Source organism: Catharus ustulatus, chromosome 18, assembly GCF_009819885.2.
Source record: "Catharus ustulatus isolate bCatUst1 chromosome 18, bCatUst1.pri.v2, whole genome shotgun sequence".
NCBI lineage: Eukaryota > Metazoa > Chordata > Aves > Passeriformes > Turdidae > Catharus > Catharus ustulatus.
The window spans coordinates 11,019,151-11,038,407 of record NC_046238.1 but is presented as its reverse complement, the minus strand read 5'-3'; the positions used below and the strand labels follow the sequence as shown (position 1 = coordinate 11,038,407).

Below are 19,257 nucleotides of genomic sequence, written 5' to 3'. Positions count from 1 at the left end.
GAACATTTTGATCAAAACACAACAGAAAAGAGATGTAAAAATTTGTATCCAAACAATCTAACGTAAAATCTACCGGGCACACCATACTGTCAGGTGGGAACATCAGAAAAGCTCCAAAGCTACCACTGGAAAAACAAAAAAGCAATGTAAGTATTCTGCTGCTCTGTTAGCAATCCATCATTCACTTGTAGAGGCTGCAGTGATCCTCTTCCATCACCTGCTCCTTAAGCACAGGACTGAGAGGAGGTGCTGGCCAAACCTGTCAATGTCAGCCTCGGGCAGCAGGTCGTAGCAGCCCTCCGTGTAATCGTTCTGCAGGCTCTGGCGGTCAGGGAAGTAATCCGTGGTGAGAGGGAGGCAGGCTGGGGTTGTGAGGGATTTCCAGTCCACTCCAACTGTACAACAGAAGCCTGGCACTATGGGGGGAGCAGACAGCGTCAGAACTGCCTCGTTGTGTCATGGGGGCACACAAGGGGGACACGTGTGGTCACCCATGGAAAAACAGGGTGCAGAGCAGGATGAAAGAAGTCCATGAAGAGGGGAGTTAAAAGGAATGAGAGATGAAAAACAGAGTTGGCATAAAGTCAGCAGGGACAAAAAGGGGTATGGAATGGGAAGGGAAAAAGAAGACAGGATGAGAAGAAGGGAGGGAGAGAAAGAGACAGAGTTTGTTAAACAATGCAGTGCACATGCTGATTCAATCCCATCATGCAAAAGGCATTCAAAGTTAATACATTTAATTTCCTCTTGATTGAAAGCTAGAGCTGACATAGCCACTGCTCTTCCAAAATTACAGCAAGTCAGGTGCAGTTACTGATTATTAATAAACAGATCAACATTCCAAGTCTGAACAAGAAAATCAGACCAGTTTTGCATCCTAGACAACTGCAGAAGGAGCTGGAGAGGAGGAGAGAAAGAATGACAGACCAGCCTCTTTCTGGAATAGTACAACAGCAGAAAAGGGAGTATTTCCACAGTTATAAAAACAGAAGATACATCCAGAGGGGTGGGAAGGCCAGAAAAATAGTAACTTGGAAAGCAATCTTTTCCCACACCCTTTCCTAGAGTTATGCTGCAGTTTTGAGATTAAAGGCATGTAAAACTAGACATTGAAAAGGAAAAGCTAACTAGATTATACCAAAGCATCAGCTCACCCCTGCATTACATTCTGACCCAATTCAAACAATCTCTATCACCTACTGATGCTTAACTTCCTGTCACAGAGATCCTACAGGAATTTACTTTACTATAGATGTTATAACACCAATGGCAGGAACACTGCACAAGAAGGTAACACTGGACAGACTGCTACAACAAAGATGCTTTCTTAAGCAGTGACACACTTGTTTCTCTAGGAAGTGAAGGCAGATATTTCTCAGTGAATGGTACCAAATTCAGAAACTGACTGTACTAATTCTACTTCAACAAGCTGGTACCAAACAAACTTTTCACACTGAGAAACAGATACGAATTCAGCAGCTTGAGCTTTTTGCATAATGGTGTCTGGTAAGGAAAGGATTTCAGCTGTAACACAACAAACAGCTTCACATGTTCTTAAGAGCTACAGAACTGCAATCACAGTGAGACAGTACAGGCAGATCCTGCAAATTACTGCAGGCCAAAATAAACCACTGCCAAAAGCCAAGGAGGCTCCTCAGTTTCTTGCCTACCACCTCCTGATGCCTCTATATATGTACGTGCCCTTTCCCTCCCCATCTTCCCACCTATGCAAACTCTCTTCCAAACCTTTCTCCTGCTTACTTGGATCTGGAGAATTAGAGACAGCATCTTCCAAGGAATCCTTGTTCTGGGTTTTGAGGTTCACCCCTAGAAGAAAGTAATGTGTTTTATTTTAAGTAATTATGCACTTCTCTTGAATTTTAAATAAAAATAAATCAGAAGCGTGATGATGTTTCAAGATATAGAATTTCTCTGCATGGAAAATCTCAGGGTTCTGCATAGCAGAAAAAACCACTAAGCCAATTAATGAGGAAAAAATACATCTTGGATCAAACTTGAACATCTCACTAGAAGTGCTCAGTAGCTAAAACACAAAATCCTCCTCCCCAAAATGGTGAAACATCTTGAAAAGTAGATGCTACAAGCTCCTAGAAACAGCTGGCATGGCACATGAGAGAAAAAGAGCTGCTAAGGAGACAAGAAAAACTGCTGCCTTTAAAGCCATTTTACAAAACAGAAATTTCAGTAAGCCTCCGAACATTTAAAAGGAACTATTGTTTAAAACCAGCTTAGGTAGATTTACCCAGGAAATTGGTATCAACAGCGTAGCTGCTCCCCTGTAAGAGGAAGGGCAGATATCTGCTGTGTGATGATGCCAGTAACCCACGGGGGAGCTGGCTCTGGGCACCATTCACCTTTCAGCAGCTCCTCCTGCCATCTGCCATCCACACCGGGAACTGCAACAGCATTCACTTGTCTGAGCCACCACCTCCATCTGCAGGGCAACAGTGACCACATCCCCAAGGGAACCCCAGGGGAAAGAGATGGGATCATTTTCCCTCTGAAGCCCGTGATGCACCAAACCGTGCTGCAGGCAGCAGAGGAGAACCTCAGTAAGAAACTGCGGTTTTGGAAATTCAAAAAACCACAACTCCCCCTCAAACTGTTTCATTTCATAGCTGACTCAAACCATAAGGGAGAGCTCTCAGTCCAATCACTGAGTACCAAGTGTGGCCCCTCGACACAGGTGAGGGTCTACAGACACAAAGAAATTCTGTAAAATGCAAGCATGTTTATTGTCAGGACATGCTCTGCATTTACATTATGCAAACTGCATCCAGCTGAAATGCAGTTTAGCAATTAAAAAAAACAAACTGAGCCTATCTGGAAGTCAGAAAATACTAAAAATGTAAAGCAAGAAAATTAAATGCAATCAGATGAAATCCATTGAAAGAAGCAACAGCAAATAATTTTTAATGTGACTACATGAATACAAGACAAGGCCCAAGAAAATTAAGTCTGCTAACTTCTTTATGGCTCTGTAAGGCATAGGGGAAAACAAAATTGTCTTAACTCAGTGTAATTCAGAAGGGCAAATTTATTCCCAAAAATATCTTTAAAATGGTTTTGAGAAAAGAACATAAGTCTTGAATGCTGTCGTCCAAAAGTTTTTTTTCCATGAGCCTAGCCAAAATGCATATCCACAAAAGCAAAGGGAAGGTCACAAAAAAACAGAAAACACAGCAGAATGGTTAACATGACATGTTGTTCCATGTACAGGGCTGAAAAGAAATGTTGAGAATTTCCTCTAATTCAGGTGTCTGGGCAAGTTAAGGAAGACAGAGGTCATCTCCACGTGAAAGTACAGACATGTCTTCTCTCTAAAGGGTAACAGCTTAACTCCACCAAGGGAAAAAAAAGGCTTCTGAACACAAGTGCATATTTAGTTATTTTTTGTGTCTGAAATCACCGCTTTGTTATTATGGAACTCAGTCACGGCCCGAGAGCTTATTATCAGTAAACAATGAGCATCTTTCTATAACAAACTAAAACCAACAAAGCAACCCAAAGAACTACTATGCACCAAGGAGTCCAAGTAAGTCCAATCAGCACCAGCAGATCCCTGTTTTCCCATTCTTGGCTCCTCCTGCTTTGCAGTGCCTGTCCCTCCCCGAGGCAGAGTCCTGCCCCCAGGCTCAGCTCTCCGGGCCCCGCCCCTGCCCGGTACCTGCTCCGGGGCCGGCCCCCAGCCCATTCCCGTACTCCTCTGCCCCGCCGAAGCTCAGGAAGGAGCCACTGTCCCCTGGATGCCGAGAGCTGACGTGTCTGCAGAGAAATAAGCCAGCCTGTTTTGTACAGCCTTCCTCACTTGTGCCATTCCCTGCTTTTAGTGAATGGAACAACAAGCCCACAGCCCCTCTGCCCCAGCCCCTCTTCCCTCACTGATGCTGGCAGAGATCGAGCAGCACAAGGGCAGCACAGACAAGGCTGTGACAGCAGTCCACACCTGTCCATACTGTTTGTTCCTTGTCTCCAGCAATAACAAAAGAACTGTCTCTGCAGGACAGTGAAGACCCAGCTACTCACATCCCCTCAGGAGACAAACAAAGCTTAGCTGGCTATCTACAGATCTGATTTCATGCTCTATAAACCCAACATTCAAGACTGAGCAATGGCTCACCTGCCAGTTGCCTCATGGTAAGCCAGCTCCAGCAGCTCTGCAGAGGAATGTGTCAAATCCTGCTGCCCACTGCCCTGCATTTCTGCCATATTCTGGCGGGTTTGGTGATGGATCTGGATGGCTTCTCCTGAGGGACCTACACAGTTACAATTGGATCATTGATTACCACACTGCACTGGTTCCTCAGCTGCTTGTACCCTTCTTTTGTCAGCAGCATAGGCAACAAGAGCTAATGGACATTAAGAAAAAGCATGCTCACAAAATACTCAGAGCCTTGAACCTCTGCCATCTCTTCTGAGGCAAGTGAAGCAAAATATTTTTAAAAACATGTTGGGGATCCTACTTACAAGGCATTAAACAATAATGCAGACAATTCAGCATCAGAAAATCAACCCAAATTGTAGCTACAATTCCCTTCAACAGAGAATTTCTCTGGACCTGTTGCTCATTAGCAACCAGAGGTATTTCCCAAAAGAGGACTGCTCAGGCCATACAACCAATGAGTGCAGCGTGCAGAGCACTTGAAAACACCGGAACTCTCAGTGGCCACTCTCAGTGATCACTCTCAGTGGCTCTCTTGTGCTGCACAAGGACAAAGTCCCAGAGGCAGGGAGGGGTGCTCACCCACGGGGAAGGTGTGCATCCAGCGCCGGCGGTTCGAGGTCAGCTTCATGGGCATGCGGGACGGGGCGAAGGGGTTGATGAGGGCGCGCTGGGGCGCGAACCCCCCCGGGCGCACGTGCAGCAGTGACTCGGCACTGCCCACGTGGAACCGGCCCGGCGCGCTGGAGTCGCGCTGCTGGGACTCCAGCATGTTCTCCAGGAAATCTGCAAAACACAGCCCAGCCACAGTGAGATCGTGCAGCAGCCAAGCACCGGGGAATTAACTGCTCGGGGATATAATGATTGCCCAGGGTAAGGGGAAATGAGGAAACCTAAAGGAATAAGCAGGCAGAGAAGCTGAAAGCAATTTCTATCCAGCCTGAAAGTTATGATGTAAACAAGAAAAAGCATTACCCCATCTCCCATTACAGCACTGCTGTCAACTGTAAACTTCTACTAAATGAATCCATGAAGAAACCACTTGCTAAGCCAATTATGAACAACTACCTTTGAAAATTCTTGAGAAATCAAAAGACTGACATAACAAACTTCACAATGAGTACCAAAGACACAGTAGAAGCCATAGCTGAGCCTTGCACACATGCCTCTTCTGTAACACTCAGATCTGAGCACTGAAATCAGGGATTACTCCCAGAAGACACAGGACATGATCTCCATGAGATACCAGTTAGTTGTCACTATTCAGTGTAGAACAGAAGTGCAGTTCTTTAGAAATAGGAGAGGAAAATATACCAGATAGATAAGTAGCAATTACTCTGCCCAACAAGTGGAAATTCTGAAGAGAAGGATAGGTCTCATTTATCATTCTACACTGTGAAAGATGTGAAAAACCTCAGTTTCTTTGACTCTTCCCTCCCTGCCAGTCCTAATCCACAGATATCCTCATCCTGCTGAACACCTTAGGCTGGGTCACACAACTATCCTTCAAATTAAAGGAGTAACAGAAATTCCAAAGAAAGAAAAGAGTTGTATTTACTGACAGCAGGGGAAAACATGAATGGTAGATGTGATGCCAAGTACAGTATGTGAGAGCAACTCCACACCAGTAACTGCAATTCTGTGACAGGATGAATATGGTAGCAGTGTCATACAGCATGGCATGAAAAAACCATGAAAAGCCTTCAGGGATATAATTTTATAGAAGATGAAGCAGTTGCAGGAGGAATACAATTTAGCTAGAAATGAGCTGGGTTTGTGGAAGATACTGCATACTGCCTGAGAACAAAATTAAATTGGAAAGGAAGAAAAGGGGAGTGCCAACACTGCTAACACAGTGAGACAGCTCAACAGTACATTGTCAAAAGGAAGGATCCAGAAAGTGAGTCTTAATGACAACAAATCCCCACAGAGAAATGTTATAAGCAGGGTCCCCCAGGGCTCACTGCTGAGGCCAGTTCCTATCTGACAGATTATAGGTGACCTGGATAATACAAGTTCCTTTTGTGTGTCCACACTTGCAGACAGGCACAGGAGAACAGTCAACTACTAAAGAAAGCAATAGGCAAGGGAAAAGAGCAAATCAGTGTCAGGACACTTCTATTTAGGACAAGCCATTAAAAAAAAAGCAATGGAATTGGACAAGGATGACAAAGGGAGAATGCACACCCAGCAGCACCTAGAGCTATGGAAATGCTGTACCATGAGTGCCAATACAAGCACCATCTTCAGTGTACTGGCCTGGCAGTGGCCAACACAAACTTCCCCCTTCTCTCCCCACCAAAGGCACCCTCCCACCTGCCCCAGGCTGACCTCTGGTGCTGGTATAGCCCAAGGAGCTGCTGACTTCACACTGGTGCAGGTGAGGCCGTGGGATCATCAGGATGTTGGAGATCTTGCCCAGAGAGCTGTCATCAGAAGCCTGGCTCCTCACCTCCTCGGGGGGCAGCGTGCGGCTCTGCAGGGAGGGGCTGCACGACACGTCGTACGAGCTGGAGCTCTTCCTCGTGCGGCTCTCCCTCTCCCTCACCGACCTGCTGAGAGGGATGCCAAGTGACAGGAAACACTGATTAATCCCCAGCTTGTCAGGGGGCTGGAACAGGCACAAGGCATGCAAAAGACTCAATGTTCAGCAGGTGAACTAAAGAAAAGCATTACAGAGAAGCCATCACTATATTTTTTGACTGCTTGGGTCATTTATTCCTCTGTGCATCACACAGCACAACAAGAACATTGCAACAGTTCTGGTACAAGAGCTGTGAAAGGGCCTGCTCACCTCCCTCTGCAATCCTACAGACACCCCACCAACCTGCCAAAGATGTGCCATGGTAGGTACCAGACCTCAGCCTACAGTGCCAGGAACATGCAGCTATAGGGAAACTGCTTGGAATTATGAACTATTTAAATTGTGCTGGCATCTTTCAGCATGGGTTCCTACAGGCTGCTCAAATTAACATATTAACAAGTGAGTCCACATGCTCTGAGTTAGGCAATACTACTAAGAGAAGTAAAAAAGTACTTCAAAGCAAGCTTGTCAAACCCGTATTTCTGAAAAAGCACTGAAATTTAGTTTATTCAATGAATTTGGCCAGGACCTGAGAACAATCAGTCTTTCTCCTTATACAAAAGGAAATGGAATAGTTGAGAATCTGCACCGAGCTCTTCTGCTTCTCTCATTCAGACAGACATCATTTTCAGGGAGGATTCATCACCACTCTGTTCACCAGTTACTAAGCAGTGCATCAAACAATCTATTTCTTCAACTCTGTGCAAGTTTAATGTGCAAATACTTTCTTAGTCCTCTTGAAAAATCTGCTAGGAAGACTAGTTTTATTCCACTTCAAACAAAATTAAAGTTTTAAGGGAAAAATATATTTATGCCTTTTCCTAGACCCCACATATTATTTTAGAATTAAAACACCAGACAACCAGTCATGAAGATCAGGTACAGATAAAGCTTTTTGTTCAACTGAGAACATGTGAAGACCAATTCTCCTTGTATTTCTCCAAGTATTTTATGTATCCAGCACACACAACATGCTTCCAGAACCAGTGCACTCCCAAGGCTCTCACCTGAAAGTGGTACAGCGCTGGGCTCTGGCTGGGCCTGGCAGTCTGAACACCTGGGCATCATAGCCATCATAATCTACCTGGATAGGCAGGGCATTCTCAGCATCCTTTGGAGCTCCTAATGCTGAAATAAAAATCATACAGCACTGGAATGTCTTTTAAGAATGTTCAAGATCTTCAAGTCAGAGTATCCACCTCTCACCCCTAAGGAAAGTATCTACTCCAAAAGAAATCCCAAAGTGTCACGAGCAGAGCAGCTCGAGCAGCTCAATAATCAAAGTTGGTGCCTCTGAATCAGGCTGGCTGAGGCCATAATGTCTTTCTCCCACACATCCTAAACACTAAATGAATAATTGCCAAGAAGTCAACTGGCACATGAACATTAGCATCCTGAGTAACAGATACAGGAAATAGTCAAAAATGGGTACGATGGTTTCTGTAGCAATTGTCCCTTCCTTGTGCTGAAGTGTCATTGTGTTACTGCTGTTTGTCAGTTTGGGAGTCAGTGGGACAGATCATTCCAGAACAGAATTACTTACAGGCATCACGATTATTTTTCGCTTTCTCCATCAGTGGCTGGAGGGTCCAACAAAGGGAAGCATGAAGTGACCAAAAAAGGGGAGGGGAAAAAAAAAAAAAAAGAGTAACAGAAAAGACAGAGGGAAGGGAATCAGTCAGCATGTTCTAAGGAAACATCCCCAGTGGTGACCAAGCAGACAAAGTTTAGCTTGCTGACTCAGTGAGGCAGCCAGACAACTTCAGAAATATTAAATACTGATACTTGGTCACAAACTAATTTTTATGGGGGTTCAAACATTTCTCACCCAGTTCTATCTAGAAAGAAAAGATCTACAAACTAGTCCCTCATTCTCAATACCTACAACAAACCTTGCAGCTTTGCTTTCACAGCCTTTTAACACAGAAACTTAGTTCCAGCTGATGGAATACTTGTGATGCTTGAGGTATTGGACAAGCTAGTAAGAAAATATAAATCAGAAAGACTCCCACCTTCCTTCCTGCCAGCTTGATCCGTGGAGTGAAGCTGTTACACAGGAGTTGGCTTTTGGATGTGTAGAAACTGAAAAGAAAAAAGTGTGGCTTTAAGAACTCCCACAGCTAGTTTGCTACACAGTAAACAGACCAGGATCCAGAGTCAGCTGTTGGATAGAGAAAATGGGATACCTTTCTGTGCAAAAAAAAGTATGGAAAACACTGAGGGATGGTTGAGAGAACCTAAAGACACAGCTTTGATACTTGTACAGCCTCAGTCTAGACACTTCTTAATATGCTTAACACCTGCATTGCCCAGTTCATTATCTCTTTCTACAGAGACACATACACTTCCACTGTGCCATTTACACAACTCTGATCCACACAACTGTAGTGATTCCCACCAGCTGTTTGAAAACCCTGTCATTTCTGTTAGATTGCATTAGTGACCAGAGTTCTACAAGAGTAATATATTATTTCCTTTGCTTCACAAGGAAAGAAGAAAGGGAATTCAAGAGATTATGAAGAGTAAAGCAAAGCAGAAGTGTTTAGTAAAAGCTGATAGAATTCACCTACCTATGATTTATCCAGTGTGGGATATTGTAGTCATCACCCATTCGTGAGTCACCAGGACCACAGCGATTATGGAGCTGTAAGAGTAATTCAGAAGTAACTGTACCCAGCCAGTCACAAAATGAGCAAGGTTTGTAGCAGGAACAGAGAGAAGGGAAGGCAGCCTTACCTTGAAGAGTGGTACAGCATGCAAGGGTTGCTCTCCCATGCACACCAAATCCACACCTATCCCTGTAAACAGACAACAGTAGAGTTCAGCTATTGACCAAGCAGGACCAATATGCTAAGACAAAACAGACCATCAATTTGAATTGAAGACACAATATGTATTCACATCATATTATAACAGGCAATAATACTGAAAATGGTAGCTAGCGGTCCCATGGTATGGTTACAAACCAACAGTACCTGTGGGGATATAAGAAATGGTTTTTCTAAACTGATGCAATTTGTGCAAAATTATCTTTTAAGAGAAAGGTTTGCACAGACAGGTGAGGTTCTCTACCACAAACAAAATAAACTAAATGCTGTAAGTACTCTGAAATGGGCTCATTTTGATTTACCAAGATATGAGTATTGGTCTAACACTGATACTCAACTGTGACAGACAAAAGACTCTCTAACAATTTAAAGTTACAAAGTGTGTGTTTATTCAGCACTGGGCAGCAGCGTGGGGAAGCCCCCTAATATGCACTGCAAAATTACAGGTGGTCACAGAGTCTATTTACTGACAAAAGGTACAAATACATATTCATAATACCAGCTCCTCCCATCCCAACTTCCTATGGTAATTAGCTTGAATAGCTATTAAGCATGCATGGTTGGCTTCTTGAATTAAGTCTGGGATCATTCTTGTGGGGAGAGGTCTTAAGAGGAGGAAGTAAGGTGAGTCTTCCTCACCCTGACCTTTTCTATTAATTACAATACAAATGGCTTTTGGGGTAACTCCAGTTTTGCAAAGAATGAGTTTCTGGTTGCAATTGTTTGTTTTCTTTGGACCTAACTACTAGTTTCATCCTTTCCCATTGCAAGCACAGCTAAGCAAACATGAATTGACAGGCAATCAATTATTGAAGTTTCAGGTAACTATCTCAAGCCCAGTTTCTTCTAACTTTTACCTAAAATCCTAATTTCTTTCAGATTAGCGTTCCAATTTCGATATGATGTGCAGACACAAGTCTTGCAGCTGTAACCCCTCCTCCCGGAGCACACAACTTACAGATACGTTTCCCCTGCCCTTCCCAAACGTGTGCTTGCCTTCAGAGAGGCTGCAGGCAGTTTTTTACCGTTGTCACTTTTCCCCTGCCCTTCCCAAACGTGTGTTTGCCTTCAGAGAGGCTGCAGGCAGTTTTTTACCGTTGTCACTTTTCCCCTGCCCTTCCCAAACGTGTGTTTCCCTTCAGAGAGGTTGCAGGCAGTTATTTACCATTGTCACTTTTCCCCTGCCCTTCCCAAACGTGTGTTTCCCTTCAGAGAGGTTGCAGGCAGTTATTTACCGTTGTCAATCATGCGCTGCTTGGTGAGGATCATGAGGAGCCGATCGACCTCGAACACGCCCACGCCAGGGGTGATCACCACCGACATCTGCCCCGTGCGGTCGAAGTTGCGGTTGATGTAATGCTTGTCGAACACTGCAGACAAAATGCAGCAATACTTTTAAAATGTTTCTTTCCACAGCAAGGCAAGTGATTACCTAATATCCCCCTCCTCTTCACAGTGTTAAGGAAAAAGTAACAGAAGTCCACAGCTATTTATTGGCAGCTGCTTTAATGGTTCTTCCCCTGTATAATTTTACCCATCGCTCGTAACTTACCATTGAATGAAAGATTTATAGCCTCCAGGTAGTTCCCTTGTGCTGAGGTAGAATTGTAACCTGGAGGAAAGCCCTCTGGAAAAGCATTCAGAAGGAGGGAAAAAAAAAAATCATCATTCCTGTGTATTAACTTTACATAATAAAAAACACACAGAAGAAGACATCTAAATACTATTAATTCAAAAATTATGGGCAAAATTGATGTTAATAAGTTCCACAGAAAGACCAAGGCAAATTGCCCAGCCAAGAGAACACTAAGTAGCACAATACCAGACTCCAACTGAAACTGGATAGTTTACTGACAAGCAAAAAAATTAAAAATAAAAACAGAGAGAGAGAGCAAAGGATAGAAGCAGGGAAATGAGGATTTTGTACCTGCTTGCTCGAGTCGTACCAACACAGGGTACTGGATGAAAAGCTTTTTAATGGTCACAAGCAAGGAGGTCCACTCTTCCCGCCTCTCATTCTGAACTACAACTCTAAAAAAAACACAGCCTGATGAGGCCCAGGAAAGGAAGCTATGAGGGGAAGTGAGAAGGGATGAACAAACTATAAAGAAATGCACAAAAGGGTGCATCAGGTTGCACTGTGGGACAAGAGGTGAACAGAATTGGGAGGAAAACATACTTGTAAAAATCTTCATAAAATCTTCCCTCATGATCCTGCCGAATTGATGCACGATGTGTTTCAGGAAACTCATCTGAAATGGAAGGGAAAGCATAACTTATCTCATGCTCTTGTATAGAAATGACTCATCTTTTCCAACAAGAAGCTGCTATTTCCATTAAAAATAAACAAAAAACCCAAAAAAGTCCCCAGCAAGCAAACAAAAACTAAAGTACTTGGAGAAATATCAGACCTCCTATACAATATAAAAACTGCTTTTAAACTAATATGACAGCTTGAATATGATGAGGAAAATTTGCAACATTCTTCTATGTAAGGTTTGCACTGCAGTACTTTCATAACAATAGCTGTGTACCCACTGTGCTTGATGGAGAATACTTTGAACATGGCAATTAAAAAAAAAAAGTCCCTGTCAGCCTGTGACCAACTTTCAAGAGAAGATAAGTTTTAAAGTGGAAACATGAAAATAGAGAATTTGCATACCTATAGATTTTGCTTCATAAAATGTTCTTGAAAATAGAACCACTGTCACTTCATGGCTGCAATTCTTCTCCTGTCCAGAAAGAACAAATGCAAAAAGAAAACCTTAATAGTCATATTTGGTGGAAATTGTGTATATACACATATAGTAACAGCCTCTGTTCCCTCACACCTAGAAACAAAGGTACAGTAATTTCACGACTATAAGGCGCACCCTTTTGACTAAAATCTCCCCCCAAAACCGGAAGTGCGCCTTATAGTCCGGTGCGCCTTATCTGATCTACAAAGTTGCAACATTTGCCACCCCGGAAGTGAGAGCCCGTCGGCATCGGGGCCGCCCCCGCGCGGGGCGGACGCGCCGGCTTCGGGGCCGCCCCCGCGCGGGCCGTCCTGCCGGCATCGGGGCCGCCCCCGCGCGGGGCGGACCCGCTGGTATCGGGGCCGCCCCCGCCGGCATCGGGGCCGCCCCCGCCGGCATCGGGGCCGCCCCCGCGCGGCGCGGACCCGCCGGCTTCGGGGCCTCCCCGCCGGCTTCGGGGCCGCCCCCCGCGCGAGGCAGACCCGCCGGTATCGGGGCCTCCCCGCCGGCTTCGGGGCCGCCCCCTCGCAGGGCCGTCCCGCCGGCATCGGGGCCGCCCCCGCGCGGGGCGGACGCGCCGGCTTCGGGGCCACCCCCGCGCGGGCCGTCCCGCCGGCATCGGGGCCGCCCCCGCGCGGGGCGGACCCGCCGGTATCGGGGCCGACCCCGCCGGTATCGGGGCCTCCCCGCCGGCTTCGGGGCCGCCCCCGCGCGGGGCGGACCCGCTGGTATCGGGGCCTCCCCGCCGGCTTCGGGGCCGCCCCCGCGCGGGGCGGACGCGCCGGCTTCGGGGCCGCCCCCGCGCGGGCCGTCCCGCCGGCATCGGGGCCGCCCCCGCGCGGGGCGGACCCGCCGGCTTCGGGGCCGCCCCCGCGCGGGGCGGACCCGCCGGTATCGGGGCCTCCCCGCCGGCATCGGGGCCGCCCCCGCGCAGGGCCGTCCCGCCGGCATCGGGGCCGCCCCCGCCGGCATCGGGGCCGCCCCCGCGCGGGGCGGACCCGCCGGTATCGGGGCCTCCCCGCCGGCTTCGGGACCGCCCCCGCGCGGGGCGGACCCGCCGGTATCGGGGCCGCCCCCGCCGGTATCGGCGCCTCCCCGCCGGCATCGGGGCCGCCCCCGCGCGGGGCGGACCCGCCGGTATCGGGGCCGCCCCCGCCGGCATCGGGGCCGCCCCCGCGCGGGGCGGACCCGCCGGTATCGGGGCCGCCCCCGCCGGCATCGGGGCCGCCCCCGCGCGGGGCGGACCCGCCGGTATCGGGGCCTCCCCGCCGGCTTCGGGGCCGCCCCCGCGCGGGGCGGACCCGCCGGCTTCGGGGCCACCCCCGCGCGGGGCCGGCCCGCCGACATTGGGACGGCTCCCTTGCGGGGGGTGTTAAAGCCGCAGGAATCGGATCGGCTGCTGCGCGGGGGGGGCGAAAGCCGCAGGGATCGGATCGGCTGCTGCGTGGGGGGGGCGAAAGCCGCAGGGATCGGATCGGCTGCTGCGCGGGCGGGGCGAAAGCCCCCGGAAACACGGCGGCCGCCGCGCGGGGTGGGCGAAAGCCCCCGGAATCACGGCGGCCGCCGCGCGGGGTGGGCGAAAGCCCCCGGAATCACGGCGGCCGCCGCGCGGGGTGGGCGAAAGCCCCCGGAAACACGGCGGCCGCCGCGCGGGGGGGGCGAAAGCCCCCGGAATCACGGCGGTCGCCGCGCGGGCGGGGCGAAAGCCCCCAGAATCACGGCGGCCGCTGCGCGGGGGGGGCGAAAGCCCCCGGAAACACGGCGGCCGCCGCGCGGGGGGGGCGAAAGCCCCCGGAATCACGGCGGTCGCCGCACGGGTGGGGCGAAAACCCCCAGAAGCACGGCGGCCGCTGCGCGGGGGGGGCAAAAGCCCCCGGAAACACGGCGGCCGCCGCGCGGGGGGGGCGAAAGCCCCCGGAATCACGGCGGTCGCCGCGCGGGCGGGGCGAAAGCCCCCGGAATCACGGCGGCCGCTGCGCGGGGGGGGGCGAAAGCCCCCGGAAACACGGCGGCCGCCGCGCGGGGGGGGCGAAAGCCCCCGGAATCACGGCGGTCGCCGCGCGGGTGGGGCGAAAACCCCCAGAAGCACGGCGGCCGCCGCGCGGGGGGGGCGAAAGCCCCCGGAATCACGGCGGTCGCCGCGCGGGGGGGGCGAAAGCCCCCGGAATCACGGCGGTCGCCGCGCGGGTGGGGCGAAAGCCCCCGGAATCACGGCGGCCGCTGCGCGGGGGGGGCGAAAGCCCCCGGAATCACGGCGGCCGCCGCGCGGGGGGGGCGAAAGCCCCCGGAATCACGGCGGTCGCCGCGCGGGCGGGGCGAAAGCCCCCGGAATCACGGCGGCCGCTGCGCGGGGGGGGCGAAAGCCCCCGGAAACACGGCGGCCGCCGCGCGGGGGGGGCGAAAGCCCCCGGAATCACGGCGGTCGCCGCGCGGGTGGGGCGAAAACCCCCAGAAGCACGGCGGCCGCCATGCGGAGAGGGGGAAAACCGCCAGAATCGGAGCGGCTGCCACGCGGGGAGGGGGCAAGCAGCTGGAATCGGGGCAGCGGCGGCACGGGGCAAGCCTGCCGGCATTGGGTCACCCGGAGCGCCAGGGAACTCCCGGAACAGCGGGGCCCTGGGGATGCTGCACGGAGCGGCGGTGGGCATAGCCCGGCCCTGCCGGGTACAGGCAGGCCCGGGAGCCAATGGCTGCCGGATTGAGGCGGGGCCTCGACCAGCAAGCGTGTGGGAGGAGCTGGGGTCGGAGCCTCGCTGCAAAAAAAAACCCGGTGCGCCTTATAGACCGGTGCGCCTTATCTGATCTACAAAGTTGCAAAATGTGCCGGCTCCCGGGGGGTGCGCCTTATAGTCCGGTGCGCCTTATGGTCGTGAAATTACTGTAACTAAATAAAACCTAGACTGTTGCATTAATGGATCTGCATAGTCCTCCATCTGCCTCTCTGAAATAATAAAATGGTCTGTCCTGCAGATTCTGTGCTGCTTGGCCTCATCACATTTACCAGGAGCACTCTCCACTAGTCTCTAAAGAAGTTCCTCTCTGTAGTTGCCAAGATTTTTGTTAAGAAAACAGACAGCTGACACAGTTTGTTTATACCCACAGCAATTCAATATTCTGATGTGTAACTGTTCAGACAGATGCCCCTAACAATTCCAGAAAAAAAAAATTAAAACTGAAATCAATCAACTATTTACCTTCCATTTTGTGAAGAGGTCAGCAAGGAAACCATTCACAGCTTTCTCAAAGTATAGATCCCCTGCAAAATAAAAATCTCCCAAGCATCAAATAACAATAGTTATTTCAACTATGGGGCATATCTAACCCTACAATTTTACAACAATTTTCTTTATTAAAATTCAAGTAGCTGTGTGCATAATAAAGGGCAATATCACTAAGATAAGATGATAACATGATTAAAAAGCATGACTGTTTTACGATAAGAAGATTAAAAAGCATCATTTTTTCAGAGAATGCAAACATGGCTCTTACTGCCAGAGGATCTGACCTTTAATTCATTTTTTAAACAGATTTCCAGCACGCAGGGAAAGCATCTGTACTGTCTTTTAGGCATAGAATGCACAACTGATCCCCTGCCAGATCTGATCTGACTAGTTGCCCAGTTCCATATGCCTAAACACATGGTCAAAGGAAGTGGCAAGAGGTTTGCTAAAGAATTAAGCCAGAAAAAAAAATAGGATGACACAGAGAAGTGACTCATTCTTAATGCCTAAAGTTGTAACACTTCCAGCTGAAGTTACCAACTTCAAGCTGGGCTAAGACAGGTTGCACTTCCTCAGTAAGCCAATGCCAAGAGAAATCTAAAACATCAAGGTCCTCTTTGCACAGGACTTCCACACAATTCTAACTTCAGGATGCAAAAACTTGCACCTGCCTTCATCACTCAACATGTTCATATCTATAAAAACCTTTCCAATGCTCAGAGTGATTTTGTGGCTGAGATAATGGTACCCAGGCTCTACAGAGACAGAAAGAAGATGGCACAGGCAGGGACAGAAGGAAGGATCTAAGGAAAGATCACAACACACCCTGGAGCACTGCTTAGGCCAAAAGCAGGATATTTTAGTTTGCTGGTAGTGGCAGAAAAAAACAGCAGTGGCAGTTTTCTAGTAGGGGCAGAAAGGACAGCTGCTACCATCCAGTCACAGGCAGGTCTGTTATCTACATACCATAAATATCAAAATCCCACATTTCACAGCTCATCTGGATAAAAATATAAACCATGGCAGAAGTGGAGCGGAAGACCACCTGTAAAGGAATGCAAGATCTTATTTAAAACCAGGAACATTCATTATAAGGCCCAAATGAAGAGGTTAACAGCAACTTATACAACTGTGCCCCTTCCATCACAGGGCATTTCCCCTCTAACAACTCATTCCTAGTGCTGCCAGCACAACAGAATAGGTTTAATAATAATTCCTTGTCCTGAACTTATTGCCATTCTTCACCTTATAATACAGCAAATTCCAATGATCCATACAAATCTGCAGGCAAGATAGAACTATGAAAAACCTGGAAGGGAAATGGAAAGGGAAAGGGAAAGGCTGCTTTCCCCCTTTCCTGAACTCTTACCCTGGTGTCTTCACTGATGTATCCACAAGTGACTTTCTCACTCTTTACCCACAGTTCACCTGCCTGGGCCCTGGAAGAAAAGAAGTGCAGAATATTTAAATATGAAGGTTAGAGAATCAGTACTTGAGCAAGTAAGAGATGCACCAAAATCTACACTCAAGGATGACTTATTTGGTTAAAATCTGATGTTTAACCCAAAATACGTCAAACAGCCATTTCCTTCTGCATCTGCACATTTCCTTGTCCCTGTGTCACCCCAAAACCAACTGAAGTAATCCCTTCTGAACTATTAATACAGCTTGGGAAGCAGGAGGTAAATACTCTAAGAGATAAAAGGAAAATTATTTGGCCTTCATCAGAGCCCACAAGGGTAGCTGGCTGCCCTACTATTAATTTCTTTTACCCCCAATCAGATAAAAGCCTTCCCCCACCCCATGGTGCAGACCAAAACCTGTAGATGAGCAAGAGAACAATGAAACATGAAGGATTTTTCAAAGAGGAGTCTCCAGTTGGATAGTTAAAACTCATGAAGCTAAAGCAATAAGCAACAGTAAGCCCTCAGAGGAGACACTGACCTGATACCTGCAAATTCGACTTTTTGGGTGACATATGCACATGTGCTGACCTAGGAAAGAAGAGTTACGTGTTAGAAGAGCAGGCTCAGAGTGAGAACAATGTGCATAAAAACCACTTGCACTCAAACATGATTTTCACAACAGAAGTCACAAAATCTGTTCCATGTAGTTACTTACTAATAGCTCAGCCCACAGAACCTTGTAATAGACAACAGAAAATCACTTTGAACACAGCTGAACTCTAACTGGGATCATTTGCCTAATTCACTGCTCTTAGAGGAGCCAAAGACTGCACTTCAGAGATGCAGACAGACGATATTCTAATAGCTGCTTATTAAGTACTCTCAGAGAGGGGACACTTCAGCATACTTCTACTTGAAAAACATTTGGATTCAATTCCTTCCAAATGTAGTAAATCATTAAAATTCAGAACATAAGCAAAAAAAACTCAACAGCATTTTCAATACCCAAGGCAGTAATCAACACTACAGCAGTGGAGTAGGAAATGATGGGATTTGTTTTTCTACAACACATTTACACCCATTTCTCTAATTCTGATGTGCCAGTCACAGCACAAGGTCCTCAGGAAACCAAACTCTTACCAAACTCTTCTTCAGTCGCCACATATCCCCACGGCCAATGTACTGATCTTTAAATGTCAGCTCCACCAAGTCCAAGGTCACCTCCTGGGAAACAGATGAAAAACACTGCTTAGATTTTACTGGCTGTTTTTAAGTAGGGCCCACCAATCTGTTTATTTAATAACCAAATCAATTAAAAGAAAGGCCATTCAAAAGTAAGTCAATGTCCCCAAAACTGCAAGATAATGTGGAAGCCCATACAAATAAATCCAAAGTTGTGCATGTACCTCAACTACTGTGAGCTGAAAAATGTTGCACAATGTGACCAGAAAAAGCCCAAAGACTAAATCTGTACTACAAGTCTCAGTGCAGATTGGAAGCTGAATTAAAACAAATTACTGCCATTGTTCATTACATTAAGGAAGCCTCATTTCCTGCAGATTTTTGTCTTGTGCAGAATGTAAATTCTGACTGCAGCTCTTTTAATAGCTGGGACATATACAGGAAATGCCTCTCTACAAGAGGCTCTGTAGTATCATGTAATGCAAATCCAGACCACGGCTCTTCTTTTGACTAGGCCACTTTCTGTTTTTCTTTACTGTGCCTGGTTCTTGTGAATTGCTCAAATTTAAAAATATGTGAAATGTCTACATTTCTAGAGTTCAAAAAGAGAGCAGAGATGTTAGGGAGAGAAGAAACATAACAAACCAACAAATAATTCAAAACTCTAAGGCTCATTTTCTTAGTGAAGAAGACTAGTTTTCCAACAGACTTGCAATAAAAATAAATGCTGTTTTTTCCCCAGACTACTGTAGATGGAAAGTCACAGGGCTCTGATGGAATGGGATGGAAACAAGTGGCAAAACCACACACCTTTGGGTCAACAACATTGACATGGACATCCTGGTAGGGCCGCAGGCGGAACACTTGTGCAACTGTCTGATCCACACTGATCGTTTCTGCCATGAGAATGAGAGAGTAAGAAGAGAAGTGAATGCTGTTGGGACAAAAAAGCCAATTTTGCTTAAACTATACTCATTCTACTCAAACAAAAGCAGATTTAGAACTAACTGCCCATTTTCTGTTAAAATTCTAATCCTTCTCTTGCTAAACAGACAAAGCATTGATTTTCTTTTGAAGTTAAAATACACACATTAGCCAATCACTGGTACAGCCCA

The 19,257-nt window shown here is 47.8% G+C and overlaps 1 protein-coding gene across 9 annotated transcripts in view; it reads right to left on the bottom strand.

The window, feature by feature from the left end:
* Positions 1-19,257, bottom strand: part of DEPDC5 (DEP domain containing 5, GATOR1 subcomplex subunit) — a 42,274-nt gene that overhangs the window by 20,432 nt on the left and 2,585 nt on the right. For 3 of the 9 annotated variants that reach the window (XM_033075533.1, XM_033075532.1, XM_033075538.1), the window contains exons 5-26: positions 18,953-19,038; positions 18,101-18,184; positions 17,499-17,548; positions 16,924-16,993; positions 16,521-16,599; positions 15,528-15,589; positions 12,258-12,327; positions 11,775-11,847; positions 11,523-11,626; positions 11,148-11,222; positions 10,831-10,965; positions 9,504-9,565; positions 9,338-9,411; positions 8,780-8,849; positions 8,311-8,347; positions 7,775-7,895; positions 6,515-6,738; positions 4,766-4,969; positions 4,142-4,277; positions 3,689-3,786; positions 1,762-1,827; positions 260-443 (exon numbers count right to left, since the gene is read on the bottom strand). In XM_033075533.1, coding sequence (XP_032931424.1) covers positions 260-443; positions 1,762-1,827; positions 3,689-3,786; positions 4,142-4,277; positions 4,766-4,969; positions 6,515-6,738; positions 7,775-7,895; positions 8,311-8,347; positions 8,780-8,849; positions 9,338-9,411; positions 9,504-9,565; positions 10,831-10,965; positions 11,148-11,222; positions 11,523-11,626; positions 11,775-11,847; positions 12,258-12,327; positions 15,528-15,589; positions 16,521-16,599; positions 16,924-16,993; positions 17,499-17,548; positions 18,101-18,184; positions 18,953-19,038 — 2,164 coding nt within the window. The remainder of the gene's footprint in view (positions 1-259; positions 444-1,761; positions 1,828-3,688; positions 3,787-4,141; positions 4,278-4,765; positions 4,970-6,514; positions 6,739-7,774; positions 7,896-8,310; positions 8,348-8,779; positions 8,850-9,337; positions 9,412-9,503; positions 9,566-10,830; positions 10,966-11,147; positions 11,223-11,522; positions 11,627-11,774; positions 11,848-12,257; positions 12,328-15,527; positions 15,590-16,520; positions 16,600-16,923; positions 16,994-17,498; positions 17,549-18,100; positions 18,185-18,952; positions 19,039-19,257) is intronic. The other 6 variants (XM_033075536.1, XM_033075540.1, XM_033075534.1 and 3 more) reach the window with 3 other exon arrangements.